Here is a 20,472-nt window from a genome sequence, read left to right as displayed (position 1 = left end):
CAAAAGATCCCACACAAGGTGGAATGTAGACCATCAATGAGACGCTTCTTCCAAGTAGAGGTGAACCTTCTAATGAAGATTCCAATGGAGGATCTTGATTATCCTCATCCTGCAAATTCTCCTTCCTATAGATGATGTATGATGATTTCTTTCTATGCTAGATGACTTTCTTCCAATCATATTACTACTTCGGTATGAGCTACTATCATTATGACTGCTACAACCATGTAGACTTTTACTTCAGCTATCCTTTCAAGCTTCTATAATGATGTCATGAGCTCTTTCTTCAATCATATGCTTCTAATATGATGCATCTTATCATACTTATAATGCTTCTCATCTTGACTGTAATCTGTTAATCATATTAGAGGTCTTTTCATCTTCTACATTTCATTGCTATGTATCCTAGAGGTCTAAATAGTGAAGATCTACTCCTTCCTTCTTAGATTTCTTCTCATTAGGTTTTTCTACTTCTTCGGTGATATGGGCTTCAATTCTTTCTTTCCTTTTCTTGTTGTCCTTCTTGAGTTTTGGACAATCTCTCTTGATATGCCCATATTCTTGACAACCATAGCATTGGATCTTTGACATATTGATCTACTTCTTTTTCTGAGGACTAAACTTTCTTGTTCTTTTAGCCATGACAACAAATGCTTGAACTTGCTCATTTGATCCCACATCACTTTTTTCCTTCAATCTTGTTTCCTCAATCTTCCATAATGACCAAAGTTTGTTGAATGTGGTGGCTTCCTTCTTTCCATAAATGCTTGATACAAAGTTGCCCCATTCCTCCTGTAGTGCATTAAGCACAACTGTAGTCATCTCTTTGTCGGATATTATTTCCCCCAACTCTTGCAATTGGTCTCTTATTTGTGACACCCTCATAAACTATAAGGCTATTCCTTCTTTCTTTAAAATCTTCATCTTATAAAGCTTAGTTCTCAATGATATGACTTCTCTAGTAGTGTGTACGGAGAACAATTCAACTAGCTTCTCATATATTTCTTTTGATGTCTCCAACTTTGCTACATAAGGAATGAGGGGATCCTTGATGGATTCTATAAGGATCCTTTGAGCCCTTATTTCCCCTTTCATATACTTCGACAATGCTTGAGCTTCTTCTTGTGATGGTTTGGAGACCTTACCATTGACATGACCAATAACTTCATTCTCTATGAGGATCAAATTTGTCCTCTTTTTCCATGCAAGGAAGTTTGATGACCGAACCAATTTGTTGCTCTCATTGCAAAATGAAGTCGTTTCGATAGTTTCAGACGTCGATATAAAGACACTTATTGCTCAAGTGAATATGCTCCTTTGATGATGATATCTTCAACTTGATGCCTTCTTGAAGATGTTGATAATAGAAGATGTCTTCCTTCAAGTATGCTTTGAAAAGTGATCCTTTCTTCAATGAGAGGGAGATTGCTTTGATTTCCTTGATGATGCTGATGGCAATGCTTCTTCTTGCTTTCCTTGGATATAAAGACTTCAAGATGCTTCAATGTGTAGGTCTTCTTTTCCTTGTGATGATGAATTTAAAATGTGTGAGCTTCCCAAGAATACTTCAATTGTGGAAAGCTTCTTTGGATGAGCTAGGGATTTGAGGTCTTCTTAGATACTCCTTAGTTCCTTCCTTTAAGATGATGAGTAGGTCTGTCCTTCTTGATTATTTCCTAGTGCTCGACCCTTATCTATATTTCTTTAATATTGATCTTCCTTCTTGTCGTGGTCACCTTAGCTCCGATACTATGTTTAGAAATCTAGGGCAGCTACATTATGTGATTTCTCTTACCTTGATAACTACTTGTGATGTATTTTTACTTAACTTAATTAGCTTCTTTTTTCTCGTGATTATATGTAGTGTTCTTATCATCAAACAACTACCAAATCATAAAGAACAATGTGACATGAGGACACAAGATGTAGACGATTAGCTAGGGCCAAAACCTCTCCTCTTGAGAGGAAAACCCATGAGGACACAAGATGTAAGCGATCATCCAGGGCCAAAACCTCTCTTCTTGGGAGGAAAACCCACAAGAATTCTTCTCTTCTTATATAATCTTCAAATGACGAATGCCAAGACCTAAGACCCTTGACAAAAACCCTTCCAAGACCAAGTCAACCTTTCTCCTTGATGAGCTTTCTTTCCAAGAATTTTGGCCCCAACAACTTCTTCAACGACTTTGACCCCAACAATTTCTTAAAAACCCCTCCAAGACCAAGTCAACCTTTCTCCTTGATGAGCTTTCTTTCCAAGAATTTTGGCCCCAACAACTTCTTCAACGACTTTGACCCAAACAATTTCTTCTACAATTTCGACCCCAACAATTTCTTCTGCAACTTTGACCCCAACAATTCTTTTGCAACTTCAACCCCAACAAATTTTTAGCTATTCGACTTGCCCAACAACTTTCAAGTACTTCGACTTGCCCAACAACTTTCCAACACTTCGACTTGCCCAACAACTTTCCACTCGTCTTGCCCAACAACTTTCCAACACTTCGACTTGCGGCTTGCCCAACAACTTGACTTTTCCTAGCAACTTTAGATTCCCTAACATAGGGGGGAGAGAGAGAGAGAGAGATCCAAATAATTCGATCTTGCTTTTATTCTTCTTGTCCTTAATTTTCGTCCTTTTCCAACTTCTTTCTTGAGGAGATCGAACTTACTTGTTCTGTGTTCAAATGAGGTCGAGTCCCTTGTTATATATAGGCTTTCCAGAGGTATGAATTGCTTCCTTGAGGCCGATTTGATCTTTCATGTAGGATGACTTGCTTGGGGCACCATGACAAGGCCTTGAGGGTCTTTGACTCTATTTCGACTCATATAAAATTTTCTTTACAATATGTAACATGCCCAAATGGGTCTTCCGTACATGGCAATGACTCTATTGAATTGTAGTCTAAATGACAGGCCCTAGAAGCACTCATTCATGATAAAATCCAATGGAAACGTTGCAATCCACCCGACCCCGAAATCTTGGGAACTTGTCAAGTCTGCTGGATTTTGAGTGAGATCTAAAATTCCACTTTCTCCATATGAAATCCAATGAGGTTGGAACCATTCTCAAACGTTGAGTCATTGTTGATTTGGGGAAGCATCGGATGTGCTCTAGCCACGAAATTTGGTGGAGAGGTTGGGGCACATGAGATCTCCAATACCCAGAAAGCATTTTGGCAGATTCTAAACAAATCAGGAGACATTAAAATAATTAATATTTTTAATGGAGTCCCTAAGTCTAAACATGGGGAAAATAAAATATTAATGTATATTAATATGAATCTGCGTTAGAATGGTCCAAAAGACATGGATCAAGCTAGATCTAATCTTAGCTGTTGATTAGGGACTTAATCTTGACCGTTGATATGTCGACAGGAAAAGTATAATAGGAGGCTTGAGGGTCACTTGGAGAACACACCAGAGTGATCAGTCATTCTATTCTCTAGAGCGGGGTTTGCTAAGAGAGATAGAATTAGTGATCGGGAGATGCAGCTGAGGGGCATTTGAGTACAAAGAGACAGAGAGGCAGAGATAGTGCCGAGAGAGCAGCGCAGTAGCCAAGGAGAGTGACGTAGAGCTAGCTAGGGCTTATGCAGGGCCATGCAGAGGCAGACGGGAGCTGTCCAGAGCCTCAGAGACGCCAGCGTTGTTGACGTAGAGGGCCAGAGGGCTGACGCAGGGCCTCCCAGGGCTGACGCATATCTATCCGGGGTGACGCAGGGCCAGCGTGAAGCCGAGAGGGGTTGACACAGTCCAAAGAGAGGTTGACGTTGGGGTTTCTGGGGCAGATTGGTGTTGAGTAGCTGTCGGAAGGATTATCTGGGGTTTCAGCCAGGGGATTTGTCAGAAACAGAGAGGTATTACTGCCAAGGAAATTCTCAATTGGGTAGGCCAGTTTCGGCGCCCAGATTGTACTATGATATTGCTTAATAAGAAAACCCTCAGATAGCTGCACCAATTTTCCCACATTAGGTTTTTTTGGGGACATTAGTCCAAAAATAATGGTGTCATATGGTGTGTTTGTTTATGTTTCTTTTAGTTGCTGATCTGTAATATGTTGAACATGCACTAGTGTTTATTTTCAGTATTTACATTGTAAATAACTTGTTAAAGAAAATAACAAGTAGGTAGGAATAAATCAGATAAAGTGCATGGAAGGTTTCTAACTAAGTAAACTTAGAAACTTCAACATGGTATCAAAGCGTGATTGCAGATCACAGGAGGACTAAAGGACATCAGCCGAGAGGAGCAATAGCTGCAGAAAACAACTGTCTCGAGGTGACAGAAGCTATTTCTAGCAGAGCAACAACAAGGAAGGGTGACGCAGTGCCTGTGCCATCAAGGGTGAGCCGGGAAGAGCTAGCGCAAAGGCTAAGGAAGGCAAAAGAAGCCTCACGCAGAGCCACGCAGTAGCTGGGAGGGCTGACGCAGTTGGCTGAGGAGGTCGGGTTACTGGTGTCGGGATTGCACAGAGCCTAGGAGCTCTTAGCTTCAGGTTGCTGGGGTTTAGAAGGCTGCGGGAATATTGAAGAGTGGAGCTGGTGAGGTACTGTAGTTAGAACAATACCTGATAGAGCAAGGCCAGAGGAGTTGCTACCGAGGGTTTCTAGCCGAGGAACCCGGATCAGTGGTGTGGTTACACAAGACGATCAAAGTAGGGGCATCTAGACAATGGCATAAGGATTTCCAGGAGGGAAATTAGAACTCAGAGGGAGTTGAGAAGAGAACTTCTGGACGAGAAGTAGAGACTCAGAGGAGTCGAACAGAGAACTTCCAAGAGGGAAGTAGAGGAGCATCATGGCACTACACTGAGTAAGAGACCAGGGTAGACTGGATGGAGCATCGAACTTTGTAGTCTGGAAGGCAAGAATCTTATTCGTACTCGGCAGGAATCGTGTCAAGAACTACATCTATCCCATTCGACCCCAATGATAATGACAAGTACGAGGAGGCGATGGCGAGGGCCAAGAGCATTATCCTTGACAGGGTCAAGGATCATGTAGTGCCACACAGAGCCGAGAAGGAAACGACATTTGAGATGTGGGAGGCTCTCAAGAAGCTGTGCCAGCATACTTCTGTGCAAAGAAGAATGTTGCTTGAGAATCAGTTGAGGTTGTATCAGATGAAGAAGGTAGAACTGATTAACACCTTCCTCGAAGGACTAAATGAGATCCGAGATCAGTTGACTGCTATAGAGGCGACACCTGATCATGAAGTGATGGTGAGGACATCCCTGAGTTTTGTCTCAGAAGACTAGGAGGTAATTGTCCAGAGTATACTTGGTAGAGGGACACTTCCACCTTGGGATGAGATGTGGGCGGCTCTTCGCCAGGAAGAGATTAAAACGCAGTCGAAGACGGGTAGCAGTAGCAAGGAGATCAAAGTCAAACAAGGGGAGGAAGATGTGGCCCTAGCATCTGAGGGAAAGCAGGAGAAGCGGAAGAAGAAAGATCTCTCCAAGATCAAGTGCTTCCACTGTGGGGAGTTGGGTCATTATGCGACCGAGTTTCTAAGGAAGAAGAGTAAGGGAGAGTCTTCCGAGACCAAGGCAACGCCAACACGGGCAGAGAAGGAAGTTTTGACAAACGATGACTGTGCCATGAATGCACATGCACCACTTGAGTGGAATTGGGGAGACATCGAGCTGTAGTCAAAGGGACTACTAGTGATGAGGGGCAAGATCCTCGAGGTACCCAGCCTCTTGGATTAGACCTTGCTACGGGAGCCCCGAAGTGGAGTAGTAGGACTGGCTGAGTCGGGTAGAGATGGATGGGGATGAAGCGACAGAGAGAACTACAGTGCAGGAGTCCCCAGATAGCGTGAGGTTAGCAGGCTGCAACAATGTGAGAGGCACAGGAGTGTTGCACCAGTGCAGGATGGGACAAAAAGGTGTGCAACCATGTGAGATGCAGGGAGTTGTTGCAGCAGTGCAGAGGTTAGAGAGGGAGCACTTGTCAGCGGCAGAGGGAGATTCAGCATTAGTGGGTGTCTCTAGCCCAACAGGGAGGTCAGATTGGGAGATTAGTTACTTACTTCTCAGTAACTGAGTTGCAGTGTAGCAGTGGGCAACACGATGCGGCATGATGAGAGGAGGTGCAGTGTGGATGCAGTGTTGGCAGAAAGGACCAGCAACAACACGGATGCAGAGGGAGCTGTTGTACTGATGTGGTAGTGGCAGTGGTAGAACCATGGGCAACAGTACATGAACCAACAACATAGAGGATGTTGGGCAGGAAGGCCCAACATCAACACAGGTACCGATAATCAGAGAAATACTCAGTGAGGAGTATTGCTAGAGCACAACCCTCACTAAGAGGGAGTGTTCATTTGGGGTAGCATCAGATGTGCTCTAGCCACAAAATTTGGTGGAAAGGTTGGGGCACATGAGATGTCCAATACCCAGAAAGGGTTTGGGCAGATTCTAAACGGATCAGGAGATATTAAAATAATTAATATTTTTAATGGAGTCCTTAAGTCTAAACTTAGGGAAAATAAAATATTAATGTGTTTTAATATGAATTTGCGTTAGAATGGTCCAAAAGACATGGATCAAGCCAGATCTAATCTTAGCCGCTGATTAGGGACTTAATCTCGGCTATTGATATGTCAACATGAAAAGTATAATAGGAGGCTTGAGGGTCACTTGGAGAACACACCAGAGTGATCAATCATTCTATTCTCTAGAGCGAGGTTTGCTAAGAGAGATAGAATTAGTGATCGGGAGATGTAGCTGAGGGGCATTTGAGTACAGATAGACAGAGAGGCAAAGATGGTGCCGGGAGAGCAGCGCAATAGCCAAGGAGAGTGATGTAGACCAAGCTAGGGGTCACGCAGGGCCACGCAAAGGCAGCTGGGAGCTGCGCAGAGCCTCAGAGAGGCCAGTGTTGTTGACGTAGAGGGCCAGATGGCTGATGCAGGGCCTGCCAGGTTTGACGCATACCCATCCGGGGTGACGCAAGGCCATCGTGAGCAAAGAGGGGCTTATGCAGTGCAGAGAGAGGCTGATGCTGGGGTTTCTGGGGCAGATTGGTGCTGAGTAGCTGCCGGAAGGATTATCCGGGGTTTTAGCCAGGAGATTTGTCAGAAACAATGAGGTATTCTTGCCAAGGAAATTCTTCGTTGGGTAGGCCAGTTTCAACACACATATTGTACTATGATATTGCTTAATAAGAAAACCGTCAGATAACTGCACCGGTTTTCCCACATTGGGTTTTTCTGGGGACATTACTCAAAAAATAATGGTGTCATATGTTGTGTTTGTTTCTGTTTTTTTTAGTTGCTGATTTGTAATATGTTGAGCGTGCACTAGTGTTTATTTTCAGTATTGACATTGTAAATAACTTGTTAAGGAAAATAACAAGTAGGTAGGAATAAATCAGATAAAGTGCATGGAGGGTTTCTGTAGGAATTTACAGGGTAAGTTCCTCAGACAGAACACCAAAGGACACGCTCACAAACAGATCGCAGATCAATACACCAGTACTTTTGACGTGGTTAAAACCCTCAAAGAGGGAAACAGTCCACAACGTGAGCCAACGCGGCCACTTCAGGCAATTTATTAATAAAAGAATGAAAATTTACATAAGCTTCTCTCATGAATGGTTAACCTACAAATGACCCTCCATGCTCTTTAAATAGACATCATGGACCAATCGGGTGTTAAGCCACGGATCAAGTGTCGATAATACCGAGGAGAGAATGAACCGTCGGATCACTACATATCGTGACCGTCGGATTGTAAGTTACAAAATGTGCATAGTAAAGAAACACACTTTACCTAACTCTATACTAGACCAAGTTATACTTAACTATTTCCTATGTGTCGGAATATCCTAAAAGTTTCTAACTAAGTATACTTAGAAACTTCAACAATCTTTTCATGGTAATGTTAAAAATTAAGTAAAAGAATGAAAATTAAAGATAAAGGAGAATGCCACTTTTACTTTAAGAATTTGACATTACCATGAATTGCGTAACAATAGTAGGGCCATAGGCTTGATGATTAGGGTTACCCACACAAAACTTCATGAAACTGAAAAGGGGTGCTTCTGGGCGTCCCCCCCTCAGAAGGGGTGCTTTTGGGTGCCCGTCTTTTGAGGGGGTGCGCCTTGAAGCACCCTTTTCAGGGAGATGCATCCCCCACATTGTGGAAATGTTTCCCCCTGCGTCTCCCCAAAAGGGGAATGTGGGGAAACGTTTCCCCAAGCGTTCCCCATCTCGGTTGCGTGGGGTGAGTGCACCCCACCTTAGGGGACGCGTCTCAATTTTAATCTAGGTCTTTCAAGTAGTGCCCCTCCTATGACCCTAATGCCTTAGGGTAGGTCCCATTGGACTAGGGCTAAAGATTAACCTGCCAGTAAGGTGAGAGAATAAGTTGATATTCAACTTAGGTCAATCATCTAGATTACCCCTTTATCCATACTAAATGCCCAAAACATTAAGCAAAAAAAATCGACTGCAAAATGATCAAATTACCTGTTGAGTGGTATCCCACCTTCATCGAAGAAGAATGTCAGATGGTGAGAGGTGTATGTCTGGCGTAGATGGTGGAGGAATTGGCATATCATCATCAATAAGCAAATTTGTAGGGCTGTTGGCTGTCTAAAATAGGAGAAAAAGTTTTCTGCTATGTGGTTACCCATTATGGTGGGTAATAGGACTATCATATAATTTTTGTTCATCCCATGGTCACCTCTGTCGCCATTGGCTATCACACTCAGGCATTCTTGACATCATTGATCTCCAATCCTGCGCTTATTCACTTAGTCTTCTACATCACTGGGGTCTTTCATCCAGTTATATACATGTTTATGAGGTTGTCTTGTTGTTGTATCATTTTTTACTTCATTTTATCCTAGATTTAGCTTTGGCATTTTCTTGGAGTTGTGTTTGCACTCCCACTTTATACCCGTATTGAATATATCCTTTTGTACCATTGACCTACTTTTGTGGTCATTCGTTGGACATTAATAAATAGACCTTTATAGTTTTTGACAAAGCAAGGTATTGATCTAGTCTTCTCATTTCCCTAGATCCCTTCATTTAGTTAGATTTGTGATCAAGTTATTGATTATGTTACAATGTTGCCCCGTTTTTCTGAATCTTATGGAACCCTTCCTAATCTGGATGGGATCATTGAAAGAATTCTCTTGGAATGTGGAAAATTTACTTGTTACTCTGCACCTGGGTTCTAGGATTTCTATTTGTGTTAAGGAATTTTGGTCATGAATATTGGTTTGGCAGATAGTGGAATGCATGGCCTAAACAAGACTTCTTGGTACACACTCCCATACGCCATCTTCTCTATCTGATTTTCTACTTACATTATTTCTGGTGAATTAATACTGTTTCAAACTTGAGAATAGAAAACCACAAAAGGTATTCTCTTTGTTTCACATTCCAATAAAAATATTCTGGGAATAAGTTCTTTTTGTCATTATTCAAAATGGCAGGTTCTGAATGGTTTTGTGGAATCTATCTTTCATTGTCATAAAGTTCTTGAAAACGCTTGCTAAAGATTTTTAGAAAGTTCCATGCCAGAAATAGAGCAGCATGATTGTAAGGAAGAAAGTATGTAGGTATAAAATCTAGTAGTTGTAGATTGAAGTCCTCTAAGACCTTCATGAAATATGATGACTACGGGTAATTGCCATCTGCTAATCTTAATTGTTTCATGGTAAACATCAAAAGTTAGCCACGAATGAACAGCACAAGTATTAAATGGCAGCATTTGGTTTTACTTGTTCGTTGTCATTTGAACATTAGTATTTCTTGTTAGTGCTTTGGAGTTTTTCGTTAGTAAATAATTGTGCAGTTAGATATGATGCTAGCCGACTGTTGAATCACCGCAGCTCATGTTTTGGGCAATTTCAGTGTGACTTCACTGGTTTTTGTCCCATCTCTTCTCTGAATTGCAGTATACATGCAATGTCACAAGGTTTCTTGAATTTTAACCTTGGGCTTCAAAACACAGTGAACCTCAAAAAGTTTGTTCAGGTTTGTTCAGTTTCGCTCCTATCCCTGCCTCTGGATGCTTCTTTGTGATGATTCTAGTAGCAAGGCCAGTATGCCTTGAGTTTGTTGTATAACTGTTAACTGTATATCTATTACTTTGATGATTATTTTTCCTCTTATGCTTATTGATTTCGATTTCTTATTATTCTATAATATGTTCCATTATAAATTATACACACACACACACATATAGTTGAACTTAATGGTGAACCCCATCTGAACCTTATTGGAAAATTCGAATTGGAATCAAACATGATTGTTGCTGGACCTGAACTTGAACTTGAACCATGTGGCATAGTGTACATGCACTGAACAAGTCCATTCCTTTCTGACTTGCAGCTGTGACCTATCATGATAATGTAGCCAAAGGACATTCTATGATGCCTTATTCCTTGGCCAAAGATGCATCTGGATGTTTTAGAAAAAGAATGCCCAGCTTGAAGGGGTTAAATGACTGGAATGCCTTTCCAAGCGATGTCATTTGTCAAAGGCCTTCAAGAACGGATGTGCCTTTCAAAAGAGAAGTTGCTTCTTTAGGGGGTTGAAATAGAGATTGATGTTTGATATGTTTATAGAGACAACCTTTAATGACAAACAAAGTTGCACAATATATGGCAGTTGTCAATCCCTCATCATGGAACAGTGAATATATTCTCTGTTTTTTTATGTACAAATTGTGCGCTTGCATGGTAATTGGCAAAACTTTCTTAGTATATCTTGGTTCCAACAGTCTTAGTATAGCTTTTGAGATGCTTTTTGTTCATAGGAAGTTTGAACGGTCTGTTGTGGTTGATTCTTTTCGGTGTCCATTTTCTATTTATTCATTTGTTAATGTTTCTGTTTTTGTGCTTCGGTTTGGGTCCTGGAATTGTAAGTGATATTTCATGTATATAGGGACAAGCTAAAGTGGTAATGAATGCGGTACGACATTTTCAAACAATGAACAATAATGACATTGTCAACATTATATGCAGTGATGTGTAACAAATATTCATAGCATAATACATATATTAAGTTCCAGTTGCCTTTGTTTAGCTTTTGACCTCATCTGCCAACATTTTATAGCGCATTTAAGGCTAATCATTAACGTGTGTTGTTGTTGAAGCTTTTCTCTTGAAGTTTCCTAGATTCACTTTCGGTCATATGTTATCTCTATCATGAAGATTAGAGCAAATGAACGTAGGTTAGAATGGATTTTGTTGTGAAATATGTTCTCTCTTTCTGTGATTTAATGATGTCTTTATCATATTGTACTTCCATTCAAGCTTTTAGGAGTTAGAAATGGACAAGGAAAAATGTAGAAATGTTTTAACTTCAATCTTAAAGCATGTTCATCTTTATCTCTGCAGTTTCCAGATAAGAGTTAGTGTTGAAAGTATCGGGATATTTGTCGCAATTTTTATTGGTTTGTAATTTATGCTTGGTGGATGTCATTGCTGACTGACCACCCATATATGTGATTTGGGATAGTACTGAGTAGGCTGTTGTGGGTGAGCCGTTTGTTTTTATGGCCAAGATTGTATGTTTGAGTACCCAGTAGTTATTATACTTATCCATCTAGTCTTAAAGGCTTATAGTGAGCTTGACTTCAAAGTACATGGGTATATATCATAATGGTATATAGGATCAATTTTATTGATGCCCACGATGGGGGAGAACCTGTGATGTTTTCTAAGTCATTTCTTGCTTTTCTTTCTAGCTTTGCGACTTTGGATTTGCAAGAGCTATGTCTTGCAATACAATGGTGCTTCGTTCAATCAAAGGTCAGTTTCATGCACTATTCGCTACTTTCGTGTAGAAAATCTTAAACATAGGAAACTATTCTTGTTTTATACACAAGTTAATGGCTTTTCGTTATTAAGGTTTCAGATATGTGACATAAGATATTGAAGAAAAGTTCTTGATATTTGTGCCGTTGAATTGTCAAATAGTAGATATTTGAACACCAAATTTTGATGGTTGTTTAGATTTCTAAATGTTCAAATTTGTAAGGCTTTATGCATAATTTGGTTTTCTTATGTTCTTCTGAATAACAATTTAGAAAGCTTTAGAATTTGTTTAACAATTTAGAAAGCTTGTCTCTTACTTTCTGTATTCTGCAATGCTCCTTTCTGTTGATATTGAATGCCCATGAGAAATTGGGCATGCAATATTCTCAGAAAGAGAGTATTACTCGAGGCACAATGGATATTGTTTTCATTTTAGAGGGAAATGAGAAAGCACTGACCTACATTATAATAAGTTAATATAATTCAAGTATAATTTTATTAATGTCCTTGGGTGACCACAAAAGCAGGTCAATGGGACTAAAGGATACATCCATTTTAAATACAAGGCAGGTGGGAGCGTAAATGCAACTCCATTGTAACTCCAAATCTAATAAGATTAATATAGGACTATGATAGGGCTAACATGAAATAAAAGTACAAATAGAGAATGTATAAAGTCATATGAGATGACCAAAAGAAAGAAATGCGAAGTATGTCTGTTGCTGGACTGTTCAACTCCAAAGAAGTGAGGGGGGAGCTGAAGATGAAGCAGATGGAGTCAGCATCTCCTGAATCTAACAACCGGTGGTGAGGGAGGCGAGTGAGGCAATCTCTCCTTGTCTGGGTCCTCCAGAATCATCGGGGAATCCAACTGCGTGATCCTAAGGGGAGTAGATGAGCTAGTGCTACTCCCTAAGTTACCAAGTTTCAGAGACGGATCCGGATCCGGATTTGCTAGTTTTTTGAAAATCTAGGATCCGGATACGGCAAGGATACGTGAAGTCAAAAAATATAATAATATTTTTTAAATTTTAATAATTTAGTGTGACTAGATATTTATAAAAGAGCCACATATTTATATTGCTATGTGGCTAGATATTTTTTAAATTTTAAATAGCCACATTAATTTATGTGACTAGATCCCGTAAAAAAATACAATAATATTTTTTAAATTTTAATGTCTAGTCTTCATTGTTTCAGAATTGTAATGGATTTTATTTATTTTCAAAAGATCCCAAATTTTCGTCACTAAATGCACCAAAACATTTGACAACCCAAAACCCTCATTGAGAATAGAAAGAGTCAAATGTGAACTTTGAAGAATAGACAAAAAATCAAAATGATAAGATTAGACGCTGAGTTGAAGTCTTTTAGAGGCTTTGGGAGAGTGAAATTTTTAATTAATCATGACCACTAGTATTTACTATTCTGTGGATTGGACAGGGGGAACAAGAGGTCTGTTTCGGACCCAAAGCGAAGACAATTTAATATTGAACGTTTATTTAACGTGAAAAGAATTAAAAAATGAATGAGTTCAGACCCGATTAAAAAATTTAATTTAACATTAAAAAATGATCAAATTGTGAATTGTTGCCTAGTGATTCATCCTCAAAAAATTAAAACAATTAGTCGTTGCTTGGTGAATAGTCCTGAGTCTGGTGCGCAGCACTGTTGCTCAATGCTCTAAGAAGAATGGTCGCTGCCTGGTGAATAGTGTGCTGTAGACAAATGCTCATGCTTGCTATAGTGTGCTGCCTGGTGAATAGTGTGCTCGTGCTCGCTATCCGGACGTTGTCTTTCAGGGCGCTATCTTTTCAACAAATGCCACAACCAGCAGACAAATTTATGCTATACATCTGCCGAAAAGAAAACTGGTGTTGTCTCGCTGTCCTTCTCTGCTGCTATAAAAATGCCAATGTGTGCCGACAAACAGTGAAAAAGACAATGATTGACATAAAGCCAAATAAAAACCTAAAATTGAAGTCTACAAACTCAAAACCACGCTGCAAAAATTTGAAATCCAGAAATATCACAGATCTGTTTATGATTTTGCAGGATCCGTTCCAAATTCAGGGATGCGTTTTTGGCCAACAATGATCCGCCACGTTGCCGGTTCTTGGATGGGTCTAGGTGGATCCGGATTAGATCCATGGATCCGTGGATCTTAGACCATGGGGTGTCGAATCCGGTACATAGGCTACGCCTAACATTTGAGGCTAAAAGGAAGAAGTTGTTGATTATTCTCTGTCTATTGTGTTGCGTCTTCAAGGAGGTCTGGCAGGTGGGATGTGCCCTACGTTATCTTTGCCTTGAGCCATTAACTCTAACTCTTTGAGGGTAGGTCAACTGAAGCATGGTATTGCACCTGCAGGCCTGTCTTGAATGTACCTGTCTATCTCGAATGGGGGGGGGGGGGGGCGTTGCAGAAAACCCCGAGGTCTCACCATTCCCTCATTTGCTGCAAACTGAGACTCTAACTCCTGCTTGTTGTTTGACTAGTCGAAATAAGCTGGAAGTAAGAGGTAATAGTTCTAGAAGCCCTAATGTGAGCTGAAGTGTGCAAGAGTTGAGATTTGCATGTAAATATCTCCCTAATAAAAAGGGTTAGGCATGTTTAGTCCTGGTAGCAGAATAATGTAGAGTGGGAGCCCCTGGAATCCCTTTAGAGACAGTGGAAATGTTCTCTGATCTCATAGTAAACAGGGAACTCGAAAATGAGGTTTCTCTTAGTCCCGAGCTCTAGAAGATGGCACACTTGGAAACTTCTGTTTGACCGAGGAATATGATGGCCAATCTCGACTCTAAGACGATGTGAGCCAACACTAAACTACCCCAGGGGTATCCTGAGACAGTTCATTCAATGTTAATGCAAGTAGGGGTGTCAGATGATGAGGCCAACTTGTTGCTCTAAGAAATGCTCTAAATAGAAAGACATCTTGGGACCAAGGCCCATAAGAGGTGAAATCCTTGTGACCTGAGTGTATAGCTGATAGATATCCTCTCTGATGGATTGGTTCAATACTTGTTTGTTCGACAGAAGATGACTCTACGCATCAAGAGAGAATCTGAATGGGGAGAAGCGCTCTAGTGAAATGGCCACAGACTGTAGGAGTTGGAATGCCTCTATGAAACACTCACAAGCACAGCTTATAGAGTGGTCTTAAGCGAGGGACCCGGAGGAGAAAAGTGGTAGGTAGGGGCAATGCTCTCTCCCTACTGCCAAGTCTCGTAGAGATCTAACTGTTGATTTGGGGTAGCATCGAATGTGCTCTAGCCATGAAATTTGGTGGAGAGGTTGGGGCACATGAGATCTCCAATACCCAGGAAGGGTTTGGGCAGATTCTAAACAGTTCAGGAGATATTAAAATAATTAATATTTTTAATGGAGTCCCCAAATCTAAACGTAGGGAAAATAGAATATTAATGTGTATTAATATGAAATTGTGTTAGAATAGTCTAAAAGACATGAATCAAGCCAGATCTAATCTTAGTCGTTGATTAGGGACTTAATTTTGGCCGTTGATATGTCAATAGGAAAAGTATAAGATGAGGCTTGAGGGTCACTTGGAAAATACACTAGAGTGATCAGTCATTCTATTCTCTAGAGCGGGGTTTGCTAAGAGAGATAGAATCAATGATCGGGAAATGTAGCTGAGGGGAATTTGAGTATAGAGAGATAGAGAGGCAGAGATAGTGCCGGGAGAGTAGCGCAGTAACCAAGGAGAGTGACGCAGAGCTAGCTAGGGCTCACGCAGGGCCACACAGAGATAGCCGGGAGCTGCGCAGAGCCTCAAAGAGGCCAGCGTTGCTGATGCAGAGGGTCAGAGGGTTGACGCAGGGCCTCCCAGGGTTGACGTAGACCCATTCGGTGTGACGCAGGGCTTGCGTGAGGCAGAGAGGGGTTGACGCAGTCTAGAGAGTGGCTGACACTGGGGTTTCTAGGGCAGATTTGTGCTGAGTAGCTGCCAAAAGGATTATCTGGGGTTTTAGCCAGAAGATTTGTTAGAAAATGAGAGGTATTACTGCCAAGGAAATTCTTTGTTGGGTAGGCCAGTTTCAGCACCCAGATTGTACTCTGATATTGCCTAATAAGAAAACCCTAAGATCGCTGCACCGACTTTTCCACATTGTGTTTTTTGCGGGGACATTAGTCCAAAAATAATGGTGTCATATGGTGTGTTTGTTTCTGTTTCTTTTAGCTGCTGATCTGTAATATGTTGAGCATGCACTAGTGTTTATTTTCAGTATTTACATTGTAAATTACTTGTTAAGTAAAATAACAAGTAGGTAGGAATAAATCAGATAAAGTGCATGGAGGGTTTCTAACCAAGTAAACTTAGAACCTTCAACATGGTATCAAAGGGTGATTGTAGATCACATGAGGACTAAAGGACATCAGCCGAGCCGAGCAATATCAGTAGAAAACAACTGTCCCGAGGTGACAAAAGTTGTTTCTAGCAGAGCAGCGAGGGAAGAGTGACGTAGTGCTTGCGTCATCAAGGGTGAGCCGAGAAGAGGTAGCACAAAAGCTAAGGAAACAAAGGAGCCTCACGTAGAGCCATGCAGTAGCTGAGAAGGCTGACGCAGTTGGTTGAGGAGGTTGGGTTGCTGGTGTCAGGATTGCGCAAAGCCTAGGAGCTCTCACCTTCAGGTTGCTGGGGTTTAGATGGGTGCGGGAATATTGCAGAGTGGAGCTGGTAAGGTACTGTAGTCAGAACAATACCTGATAGAACAAGGCCAGAGGAGTTGCTACCGAGGAACTTGGATCAGTGGTGCGGTTGCATAAGATGAACAGAGTAGGGGGCATCTCGACAGTGGTAGAAGGATTTCCAGTAGGGAAATCAGGACTTAGAGGCAGTCTAGAAGAGAACTTCCAGACAAGAAGTAGAGACTCAAAGGAGTCGAACAAAGAACTTCGAGGAGGGAAGTAGAGTAGCATCATAACACTACACGGAGTAAGAGACCAAGATAGACAGGACGAAGCATCAAACTTCGTAGTCTGGAAAGCCAGAATCTTATCCGTACTTGACAGGAATCGTGTCAAGAACTTCGCCTTAAAGGTAATAGCTATCCTAGTCGACCCCAATGATAATGACAAGTACGAGGAGGCGATGGTGAGGGCCAAGAGCATTATCCTTGACGGGGTCAAGGATCATGTAGTACCACACATAGCCGAGAAGGAAACGACATTTGAGATGTGGGAGGCTCTCAAGACGTTGTACCAAGATACTTCTGTGCAGAGAAGAATGCTGCTTGAGAATCAGTTGAGGTTGTATCAGATGAAGAAGGGAGAACCGGTTGACACCTTCCTCGGAGGACTGAATGAGATCCGAGATCAGTTGACTGCTATAGAGGCGACACTGGATCAGGAGCTAATGGTGAGGACAACCTTAAATGCTGTCTCAGACGATTGGGAAGTATTTGTCGATACTATACTGGGCAAAGGGACACTTCCACCTTGGGATGAGATGTGGGCAGCGCTTCGCCAAGAAGAGATCAGACGAGAGTCGAAGACAGGTAGCAGCAGCAAGGGGATCAAAGTCAAACAGGAGGAGGAAGATGTGGCCCTAGCATCTGAGGGAAAGTAAGAAAAGCGGGAGAAGAAAGGTCTCTCCAAGATCAAGTGCTTCCACTGTGGGGAGCTAGGTCATTATGCGACCCACTGTCCAAGGAAGAAGAGGAAGGGAGAGTCTTTCGAGACTAAGGTAGCGCCAGCACGGGCAGCGAAGGAAGTTTTGATAGACGATGACTGTGCCATGGGTGCACACACACCACTTGAGAAGAAGTGGGGAGACATTGAGCTGTAGTCAGGTGGACTATAGGCGATGAGGGGTAGAATCCTTGAGGTATCCAGCCTCTTGGATTAGACCTTGCTATGGGAGCCTCGAAGAGGAGCAGCAGGACTGGCTGATGTGGGTAGAGATGGATGCAGATGGAGTGGCAGAGAGAACTACAATGCAGGAGTCCCGAGACAGTGCGAGGCTAGCAGGCTGCAATAGTGCGAGAGGCACAGGAGTGTTGCACCAGTGCAACATGGCATGGAGAGGTATGCAACGGTGCGAGATGCAGGGAGTTGTTGCAGCAACGTAGAGGTCAGAGAGGGAGCACTTGTCAACGACAGAGGGAGCTTCAACATCAGTGGGTGCCTCTTGCCTAATAGAAAGGTTAGATTGGGGGATCAGTTACTTACTTCTTAGTAACTGAGTTTCAGTGCAGCAGTGGGCAGCACGATGCAAGTGGGGAGCTAGGTCATTATGCGACCCACTGTCCAAGGAAGAAGAGTAAGGGAGAGTCTTCCGAGACTAAGGTAGTGCCAGCACAAGCAGCGAAGGAAGTTTTGATAGACGATGACTGTGCCATGAGTGCGCACACACCACTTGAGAAGAAGTGGGGTGACATTGAACTGTAGTCAGGTGGACTATAGGCGATAAGGAGCAGAATCCTTGAGGTATCTAGCCTCTTGGATTAGACCTTGCTATGGGAGCCTCGAAGAGGAGTAGCAGGACTGACTGATGTGGGTAGAGATGGATGCGGATGGAGTGGCAAAGAGAGCTACAGTGCAGGAGTGCCGAGACAGCGTGAGGCTAGCAGGCTGCAGTAGTGCGAGAGGCACAAGAGTGTTGCACCAGTGCAACATGGTACGGAGAGGTATGCAACGGTGCGAGATGCAGGGAGTTGTTGCAGCAACGCAGAGGTCAGAGAGGGAGCACTTGTCAACGACAGAGGGAGCTTCAACATCAGTGGGTGCCTCTTGCCTAATAGAGAGGTTAGATTGGGGGATCAGTTACTTACTTCTCAGTAACTGAGTTTCAGTGCAGCAGTGGGCAGCACGATGCAACATGATGAGAGGAGGTGTAGTGCGGATGCAGTGTTGGGAGAAAGAATCAACAATAATATAGATGCAGAGGGAGTTGTCGTATAGATCCAGTAGCAATAGTGGCAGTGGCAGAACCATGGGCTGTAGTATAAGATACAACAGTGCAGAGAATGTTGGGAAGGAAGGCCTAGCATTAGCATAGGTAATGATGCCGGATAATCAGAGTAACACTGAGTGAGGAGTATTGCTAGAGCACTATCCTCGTAAGAGGGAGTGTTGATTTGGGGTAGCATCAGATGTGCTCTAGCCACAAAATTTGGTGGAGAGGTTGGGGCACATGAGATCTCCAATACCCATAAAGGGTTTGGGCAGATTCTAAACAGTTCAGGAGATATTAAAATAATTAATATTTTTAATGGAGTCCCCAAGTCTAAACTTAGGGAAAATAAAATATTAATGTGTATTAATATGAAACTGTGTTAGAATGGTCCAAAAGACATGGATCAAGCAAGATCTAATCTTAGCCATTGATTAGGGACTTAATCTCGGCCGTTGATATGTCAATAGGAAAAGTATAAGAGGAGGCTTGAGGGTCACTTGGAGAATACACTAGAGTGATCAGTCATTCTATTCTCTAGAGCGGGGTTTGCTAAGAGAGATAGAATAAGTGATCGAGAGATGCAACTGAGGGGCATTTGAATACAGAGAGACAGAGAGGCAGAGATAATGCTTGGAGAGCAGCACAGTAGCCATGTAGAGTGATGCAGCACTAGCTAGGGCTGATGCAGGGCCACACAGAGGCAGTCGGGAGCTGCGCAGAGCTTCAAAGAGGCCAGTGTTGATGACGCATAGGGCCATAGGGCTGACACAGGGCCTCCTAGGGCTGGCGCAAACCCATTTGGGCTGAGCAGGGCCAACGTGTGGCAGAGAGGGGTTGACACAGTCTAGAGAGAGGTTGACACTGGGGTTTCTGGGGCAGATTTGTACTGAGTAGCTGCCGGAAGGATTATCTGGGGTTTCAGCCAGAAGATTTGTTAGAAAATGAGAGGTATTACTGCCAAGGAAATTTTCTATTGGGTAGGCCAGTTTAGGCACCCCGATTGTACTCTGATGTTGCTTAATAAGAAAACCCGCAGATAGCTGCACCGATTTTCCCACATTGGGTTTTTTCTGGGGACATTAGTCCAAAAATAATGGTGTCATATGGCGTGTTTGTTTATGTTTCTTTTAGTTGCTGATCTGTAATATGTTGAGCATGCACTAGTGTTTATGTTCAGTATTTACATTGTAAATAACTTGTTAAGTAAAATAACAAGTAGGTAGGAATAAATCAGATAAAGTGCATGGAGTGTTTCTAACTAAGTAATCTTAGAAACTTGAACACTAACTTTGCGGAGGAATGAGACTAGGTGAAAGATGACCTAAAGGCAGAATGGATGGGCACTAAACTTTGCTTGGATAATAGTGTTAATCTAGGTTGTCATTGATGTCAATATAGCAGTGTTTGTTATGGCAAATTCTTTGATACATGATGTTTCCTATTGATGCCCGTTGATCATAATGCTCATAGTGATGAATGTTTGATATATGATGATATGATGAGATGGAAGATCCAAGTGGATTAAATACATATATATGGATAGAATAAAAGCAGTAGAGCCATCGAAGCAGTTTATCGGAAGCCATCAAAGAAGAGCTATCGGAAGTCATAGGAGTAAAGAGAAGCCACAGGAGCGACAAGCCAAGACAAAGCAGGTTATAGCATATGCCCAAGGGTAAGTGCTATCGGAAGAACAAAGAGGAACATTATGTTGGAGGAGTAGAGCTATTGGAAGAGAAGCTATAACGAAGGAGTTAATTGTAAAGACC

The 20,472-nt window shown here is 42.1% G+C and overlaps 1 protein-coding gene across 1 annotated transcript in view; it reads left to right on the top strand.

Annotated features, from left to right (window-relative positions):
* The window catches only part of FU (kinase family with ARM repeat domain-containing protein), a 281,825-nt gene that overhangs the window by 144,301 nt on the left and 117,052 nt on the right, over nt 1-20,472 (top strand). Inside the window, exon 7 of the mRNA XM_089429606.1 lies at nt 11,717-11,780. Coding sequence (XP_089285732.1) covers nt 11,717-11,780 — 64 coding nt within the window. The remainder of the gene's footprint in view (nt 1-11,716; nt 11,781-20,472) is intronic.

The sequence above is a fragment of the Pinus tabuliformis genome, chromosome 6 (assembly GCF_031772625.1).
Source record: "Pinus tabuliformis cultivar Carrire ecotype Pingquan chromosome 6, CPIR1, whole genome shotgun sequence".
In the NCBI taxonomy this organism is placed as follows: domain Eukaryota; kingdom Viridiplantae; phylum Streptophyta; class Pinopsida; order Pinales; family Pinaceae; genus Pinus; species Pinus tabuliformis.
The sequence above is the reverse complement of the archived record's forward strand: the minus strand, read 5'-3'. Positions and strand labels throughout refer to the sequence as shown.